The sequence below is a fragment of the Brassica napus genome, chromosome A4 (genome assembly GCF_020379485.1).
Source record: "Brassica napus cultivar Da-Ae chromosome A4, Da-Ae, whole genome shotgun sequence".
Lineage (NCBI taxonomy): Eukaryota > Viridiplantae > Streptophyta > Magnoliopsida > Brassicales > Brassicaceae > Brassica > Brassica napus.
The window spans coordinates 12,688,425-12,695,886 of record NC_063437.1 but is presented as its reverse complement, the minus strand read 5'-3'; the positions used below and the strand labels follow the sequence as shown (position 1 = coordinate 12,695,886).

At 34.7% G+C, this 7,462-nt stretch overlaps 2 protein-coding genes across 14 annotated transcripts; both read right to left on the bottom strand.

Annotated features, from left to right (window-relative positions):
- Positions 1–235: 235 nt before the first annotated feature.
- On the bottom strand, positions 236–3,641 carry LOC106416037. Of its 13 annotated transcripts, XR_007339037.1 has the most exons (7): positions 3,265–3,583; positions 2,918–3,184; positions 2,727–2,812; positions 2,490–2,614; positions 1,198–1,281; positions 934–1,053; positions 236–847 (listed from the first exon to the last, which is right to left on the bottom strand). XR_007339037.1 is itself a non-coding variant. In XM_048777640.1 (6 exons), the coding sequence occupies exons 2-6, from the start codon at positions 2,936–2,938 to the stop codon at positions 710–712; spliced, it is 471 nt and encodes a 156-aa protein (XP_048633597.1). In that variant the 5' UTR covers positions 2,939–3,184; positions 3,261–3,584; the 3' UTR covers positions 236–709. The 13 variants fall into 13 exon arrangements, 8 of the variants coding, with proteins under 8 accessions (XP_048633597.1, XP_048633599.1, XP_048633598.1 ...); XR_007339035.1 differs by having other exon boundaries at positions 2,901–3,598; XR_007339036.1 differs by having other exon boundaries at positions 2,918–3,576.
- A 1,125-nt stretch (positions 3,642–4,766) lies between these two features.
- LOC106449804 (transcription factor NAI1) lies at positions 4,767–6,854 on the bottom strand. Its single transcript, XM_013891500.3, has 4 exons — positions 6,702–6,854; positions 6,049–6,547; positions 5,192–5,608; positions 4,767–5,097 (listed from the first exon to the last, which is right to left on the bottom strand). Exons 2-4 carry the CDS (start codon positions 6,541–6,543, stop codon positions 5,029–5,031), a joined length of 981 nt encoding a protein of 326 aa, XP_013746954.2. The 5' UTR covers positions 6,544–6,547; positions 6,702–6,854; the 3' UTR covers positions 4,767–5,028.
- Between the last annotated feature and the right edge of the window lie 608 nt (positions 6,855–7,462).

Here is a 7,462-nt window from a genome sequence, read left to right as displayed (position 1 = left end):
GGGGAGAGTTGTTATTGGATAAGTGTTAATGTCCTTCAAAAACTTATCCCTAAATTTTGGAGGCTTTGAAAGTTGTAAACTTTTTATAAAGAATTTAATAGTTTGGGAGTTTGAATAATTTTTTTTTTACAAATTTGGGTTTATATCGATAATATTTTTTTGATAATTTGGATTTGTATTGTGTCGTCAATATTGTTAATTTTTTTACAAAAGCAAATTTCAAGCAACTCTTGTATATCGAGACAGCGATATCTATTATTTGAAAACAAACATATAATTAGAGTGTTAAGGAAAAATAAACATATAATCAAAGTGGATCTCTAACAAAGTTTGCTCCACTTGTTGCTAAAGTTTTCTTATCATTCAGTTCCTATCATCAGAAATAGATTACTTTGCATTATAAAAAGGTTTTTTAAGAGATGTCAACAAGATTCATAACGTTTCAAGACTTTACTTTTGTTGGCTTTGATCTTTCGTAGAAATCATCAATGACGCCAGCATTAGCGGAAGCAGATCCATAAGTAGAGGAGAAAAGTGTAGCAGCTAAGATAACCATGGCGGATCTTCTTCCATTAACCACATCACCACCAACTCTTAGGACAGCTTTGATACCGGGAACTGTATGTTCTTCTAACCAAACCCAACTGATGAATTCACTAAACACATTTTCTGGTTCAGCTCTTCTGAGCCAGTGCCAGAGATTACGTAGCTACAGGTGAGAACACTCGAGTTCATGGCTGCCATTAAAGGACCATGTTGTTTCTCGGGTCTTGATTGGTTGGGTGTTGAACCTTTTTTCAAGGAAGAAAAATTTGAGGCATTTTCCTTCTTTTTTTTTAATCTTCTCCTGCAACGTAAAGATAAACAATCAAACTTTTGCAAAATCATCTGTACACAAACTGTTTTTTTGCCTCTATCCTAGGTGTGATTTACCCGTGTGAATGGTTTCTTCTTCCACCAACGTGTGCGCGCACACATACTTCATCTATTCCTCTACCATGTTACAACTATGAGAAAAGAAATACATTGCTGGTTCGCCAAGCATCTAAGCTACTGCTTATGACAGAGAAAACAAAAGATAGACATTGTTGGTTTCTTGATCCAACCATGTTTAAAAAAAAATAAGAGAAGACAAAATTTACCAACAATGGATCATGCGGAAAGTTGAATTCAACAGACATAAAAAAAAAGGATTACCTCTTCGGTTAAGCTTGGATGGAATTGTTTTGTTAGGTTTTGGATGGTCTGTGGACCACCTTTGGAGCAAGGGAAACCAAAGTCCTAACCAAGTTGAATATTTTAGAATATTACCTATTTGTATGTGTTTTGAGTGGCTAAATATAGCACTTAACTATAAGTTTAAACCAAAAAAATAAACATAAGATGATCAATAGAGACTTTCCCTTAAACAAACAATGTAAGAGCATATGAAAACTAGAGCTGTCAAATGGTCCGTCCATGGCCCAATTGGGCATGACCATTTGGACCATTTCAGTTTTGGGCAGTAATGGGTGGTCCATATTGGACAATGGTCCAACAAATGTCCAAGACCAATAGAGACCATGTCCAAATGGGCATGTCCATGGACACCCAATAATATTTATAATTATTTTTTAATTATTAGTTTAGATTTTATTTTTAAAATTTTAAAATTATGTTTACTTTCCAAAATTATAAAAGTAATTTTTTTCTTATCAAAACTGTAAAACTATGTTTTCCTCTCAAAATCGAAAAGTTTCATTTTCCGCAAAAACCGAGAAATCGCGTTTTTCTGCCAAAACCGATATTTTTTTATTTTTCCGTCAAAACCAAGAAATTACGTTTTTCTGCCAAAATCAAAAAAATTACGTTTTCCTGCCAAAACCGAGAAATTGCGTTTTCCCGCCAAAACCGAGAAATTGTGTTTTCCCGCCAAAACTGAGAAATTGTATTTTCCCGCCAAAATCTGAGAAATTACATTTTTCCGCCAAAACCGAAAAATTGTATTTTCCCGTCAAAATCCAAGAAATTGTGTTTTCCGCCAAAATCGAAAAATTGTGTTTTCTCGCTAAAACCGTAAATTTGCATTTTCCCGCTAAAACCGAGAAATTATGTTTTTCCGCCAAAATCTGAGAAATTGCGTTTTTCCGCCAAAACCGAGAAATTGTGTGTGTTTCCGCCAAAACCGAAAAATTAAATTTTCCCGCCAAAACTGTGAATTACGTTTTCCGTCAAAATCATTAATTTTTTATTTTAACGATAAAACTGTTTTTTTTTTGGTTAAATTGTAAAGTTATGTTTTTTTTATTAAACTCATGAAATTATATTTTAAGAAGCCCATGGACACCCATTGTCCATTTGGTCTTCGCCCAATTGGACCGTGTACCAATTGGTCTTTTGTCCAGTTGGACCATTTATTAATTGGGCATGTCCATAGCCCGCCCAAAATGAATTGGACTGGGCTAGCCCATGGTCAGCCCGCCCAGTTGACACCTCTAATGAAAACATACCGTAAGGAGACGTGGAGACACTGTTCTGCAGTCCACTTCCAGGACTAAGAAAATCAGCTCATCCATGCACTGGACGTCCCTAACCCGCAAAGACCAGTCTCTTACTTTGAACCACAAAGCTTTTCCTGCGTAAGTGCAAACGGTAAAGATCACTCTCAAACTACGCAACAACTGAGTTTATTATGCAATAAAAATTTATTCAAGATTCCGAAAGAGAATGCAAGTGAACATATATACCTATTGCGAACCGTTGTGCTAAGAAGAAACTTAAGAAATCTTGCTGAAACAAAAGCTCCCATAGCCAAAGGAGTATCCATTGTGCTCTGAAATAATAGAGAGGATATCACTTACAACTACTTTGAGCATGACATTTAGATTTACGATAGCATAGAAATTAAAAAAGAAATGCACTTTGACTTGGAAAATACATGTGGCAGCATAGCATGCATCACCCATTTCACTAATTGGGAAACAATAGCATCCACACCCCATCTTTCGAAACAACTTCACCGTCCAAAATCCCAAAGCTTCTTTTGTAATGGCTATTCCTGCAAACAATCATTATGTGACAATTATTTTAAAAGAGTATTGTTACCTGAATGGGAAATCGAGTGGCAATTACTATCATTATGCTCAATGATAAATTGCTTGCAAAAATGTTCTCTTTACAAATATCAAAAGAGCGCCTGCAAGAACTGAAAAGAGGGAAGAACTATTTAAAAAAAAACAAATGAAAGCAGGGGACTAAGACTTATTAGAGGGCAATCACACAGACTAAGTTTTTCTCAGACTTATTGGTGCTCTAGGCTCCAATTGTTGTCGCTGAGGTCCTTGGTTCTTCCGCCGCGGTTCTCTGGCTCTCAGACGGAGGTTGAGCCGGCGACGGCAAGTTTTTCTGCGGCAAGCCTCCATCGCCATAAAGATTTCGTGTAACGTAGTAAACAGAGAAGAGGAAGAGAAAGGGGATCGAAGATCCATTTTGATAAATTAGGGTTGGTTCTTCGTGGAAAGGGGAAAGGGGACTTCAGAGAGCCACGGGCTTCTCGATTCCGAACATTATCGGGCCTGTAGAATGCGAGGCCCAAATGACATGCGCGGAGCTTCTGACGTGGCGAATATCTGATCCCCTATTGGTTGATTTTTTATGCTGACGTGGACAGGCTCAATGGATCTCATATATCCCTTTTAATATAATATATATATATATATATATATATATATATAGATATAGATATGCTTCATAAAAAAAATATTGAATCTTTTAGAATTGATATGATCGAGTGACGCGTGAAATGATGCTAATATTGTATGATTCAGTTTTGGATCTGAAGGAATTGTAAACTTTTATCATGAATCTTTTAAATAATGAATCGGATTTTTTTATTTTATTATTCGATATAGAAAAACTGTCTAAAAGTAAATTTGAGTGGCAAAATCGATTTATCGATTGTTCAAAAACGCGGAACAAAGTTCTTTCTTTATCAATATATTGACAAAATCCAACATAAATTCGGTGTGAGCTTCACCATTGATTTTTCTTAAAGTCTTATATGTCCGATCATATTTCTATTGGTTTAGATGTGTTTTTCAAGAGTTTGTTTTAATTTTTTTTATGCGATGTATCCAATTAATAAAAAAAAGTGTATCCAATCAATTTTTATGTTATTGTTTTACTATATTGAATTAAAAAAGTTCTAGATGAAAAAAAAATCCTATACATTCACTTAATAACCTTGTATGTAAAAATTAAGATAATAAATTTTAACCACAGGGTGGTGGGCTAGTGGTCTTGAGGTAGTTAACACACCAATACGGACCCGGGTTCGAATACCCCCTGTGGCCACGGAATGCTTTACGCCCTCCCCAAATTTAAAGTTATCGCAGCGTTGGTGCTGGGTCCTTGGTTAATGGGTATTAGTGCCGGCTGGTTCTGGACCAGGGGGATTAGATGGTTGACAATCGGAAACCATGTGCGGATTACGGGCCTTTGGGCAAACGGAAACCACGTGCGGATTACGGGTCACCTTTGAACCTCCTGTTAAAAAAAAAAAAATATTTAGTTTTACCTTAAATATCTAAACCAATTTAAAAATCTATAGCCTACGTTGAACCATGGGGCATGGACCACCAACCAACTTTCTTTTCTATCTTTTTTTTTTGTCAAACGTGGACCGATGTATCTAGTTACGTCATTAATGACAAGTCTTCAATTATTTAACTTAACAGCTTAGTTGTGAAATCATAATCAAGCGAGATTTCTTGTTCCTCTAAAACCAATTAAAAACTCACGGATCTTCATTATTAATTCAAACCATTGATATTGGAAAAAAATCAAACCAATGATACAGCCATCATTACACACACACACACCCACTAAATCCAGCTATTACACTCAAACACATCCCATATCACATGCATTCCTCTGCTTTTATTATCCAACTACTGATTAAAAAAAGGAAAACAAGTATTCTGATTGACTTTGGAGATCAAATCACACGTTTTAGTCGCTGCGAAATTCACATAATGGTTATGAAAAATACTATTCCGCTAACGCAAGTCTTATGTTCTTCACAACATCTTCAATAGGCCGAGAAAATTTGTTGTCCATCTGCAAAAATATTAGGGGAAAAAGAAAGAACAATTACATTTATGTATGGAACAAATCAATATGCTAATCTCAAAATATTATAAGATATTATTACCTTAGAGAGAATGGTGATTACGAGAGTTGAGTTTCCAAAGGGTAAAGTAAAACTATTGACTACTTCTAGACGAAACTTCTCCAATGAACTCAAGATCTTAACCAAACACCCTTTGTTCTTCTCACAACGAATTCGAATCAGCAAATCTCGGTCTGAAACTCGTGCTTCGATCATAGGCATGGTCTGTTTCAGAATAGAAACTTCGTCTAAAGAAGAAGACAGAGGAGAAGCAGCAGCAGAGCAAGTAGAAGAATAAGATGAAGAATCATCGTCCATATACACTTGAGATCTCTTCACCAATATAACCGATTGATCCATTTTCTTGGTTCCCACTCGCTCTTCCTCCAGCTTCTTGACACGTTCTTGAAGTTGTTTCAAATGTTTGATCGCGTCTTCAAGAACACTTGCCTTGTCAGCCTATACACATAACCCAATAGTTTATAAAAATCTTGTTTAGTATCACGGCTTAAGGGACATCGTGCAGTTTACAAGTCCAGTGCAATTTTCTGAAACTAAATTTTGAAAGGAAATAGATGTCAATTTTTTTATTTGAACTTAAATAGAATGCAATTTTTACCAACTATAAAATGCATTATTTTCACAAGTTTTTACAATCACAAGATCATCCAACTCTTTTCTATATATATTTTTTTTCAAATAGAGAAACTCTATTATATAGGTAAGTTTTTATAATATAGTTCTTTTTATTTTCGAGAAAAAAATAGAAACGGAAGCAGAAAAAGATATTTTTAATAATTATAAATCAACTTTTTGTATAATAAATTAACTTTGCTTAAAGTTAATATTTAAAAAATAATATTAAATGGAACAAAGAAATGGTTGCTAGATTCTCTGACCTTTTTGAGGCCAGGAAGAAGAGCAGAGAGAGCAATCAAACGTTCGTTGAGCTTTTGTCTGCGTTTACGTTCAGCCAAAACATGTTCTTTCAGTAGATGTGGCTCTCTTTTTCCTCCATTATTACCACACTCTTTTCTTTTGGACCTCACGTTCGGTTCAATGTTTGCTTGGTTAGAGAAGTTAAACGATGCCTCGACCACGTTCATGTTCGGGTCTTGAGAACCGAACGAGATCACTTGTGCTGCTGTGAGAGAATCACAAGAAGAAGAAGATGATGATGGAGAAGAGGAAGAAGTTGAGTTGACTTTCATTTGCTTTGTTGGTCTGTTCTCGGAAATCAAACTGAACCCGGATCCGGATTCGGATCCAGAACCCGGTTTTGTGCTCTGATGATCAGTAGTGTCTCCGGGTATCACCGGGAAATCTTGTTCCCAATCATCAACGAAATACTCATCAGTGTCGATCATCAAATCCGTGAAGCTTGAATCTTCCATTTGCCTGTGGAAATCACAAAAACGTTTACTTATTAATTAGTGTTTTCAAGAACACTCGGACCATTAAAATTTATTGTTCTTGATATGAAAAAAACAAGAAAGCGAAGTAGTTTTGAAAGAATATAAATTGGATAAGAAACAAAAGCCCAGAACAGTACCTTAGCAGAGAATTACGTGGAGACAACTTTAGAACTTTACTTTTATTTTCTGGAGTAGGTATATGCTTTTGTTTTGTTATGTGAATGTGGCTGAGTGAACTCTTTATAGTGGTTTCTTGACTCGACGCGGCTTCACAACGTTCGTGCAGAGTATTGGTTTAGGACCTAGGTAATAATATTTTTGGATATTTAAATTTTTATTTTGTACTACAATATGATATCCGCCTGAAAAGAGCAAATGGGTTGTTTTTTTTTTTAAATAATTGATTGTTTTTTCTTTGACTTTATATGAATTTGGGCGACGAAACGCATATCCACAATATCGAGCAACAGGTTACCTGATCTGGTAATTTGCTTTTTGTATTTTAATACACTATCAAGAAATCTCGAAAAAGAATTAAAAATGTATTCAATGTGTTAAGAAGTTGAGTGGTATTTAGAAATAAAGATAAAACAAATATTAGTTGGACAATTTTAGATGATTTTGGAAAATTTCACATCTAATTTATACAGATTATTATAGTTTAGGACTTCACGTTTATAATTTGGGTTTTTGGAACTCGATTTCATAAATTAGATCGATGTTTTATCATGTAAATAAATTAAATTAACATCTTATATGAAAAATTCACCCGTTCTATAAAATTTCATTGACAAAAAAAATATTATATAAAAAAAATAACAAATAGTGACTTTAGTTTATGTAGTTAATTAATCTCTAATTAGAAATCCATGAATTGATATTTACGTAATTTATTTTC

Excerpts from the sequence above, each read along its gene's own strand:
- LOC106449804 (XM_013891500.3), bottom strand. The coding sequence starts at position 6,543 with ATGGAAGATTCAAGCTTCACGGATTTGATGATCGACACTGATGAGTAT. Across the intron at positions 5,609-6,048 it reads TTCTTCCTGGCCTCAAAAAG|GCTGACAAGGCAAGTGTTCT; the intron begins GTCAGAGAATCT and ends TTATGTGTATAG. Across the intron at positions 5,098-5,191 it reads TAATCACCATTCTCTCTAAG|ATGGACAACAAATTTTCTCG; the intron begins GTAATAATATCT and ends ATATTTTTGCAG.
- LOC106416037 (XM_048777640.1), bottom strand. The coding sequence starts at position 2,938 with ATGCATGCTATGCTGCCACATGTATTTTCCAAGTCAAA. Across the intron at positions 2,813-2,900 it reads CATGTATTTTCCAAGTCAAA|AGCACAATGGATACTCCTTT; the intron begins GTGCATTTCTTT and ends CTATTATTTCAG. Across the intron at positions 1,282-2,489 it reads TGTCTCCACGTCTCCTTACG|GACTTTGGTTTCCCTTGCTC; the intron begins GTATGTTTTCAT and ends CAACTTGGTTAG.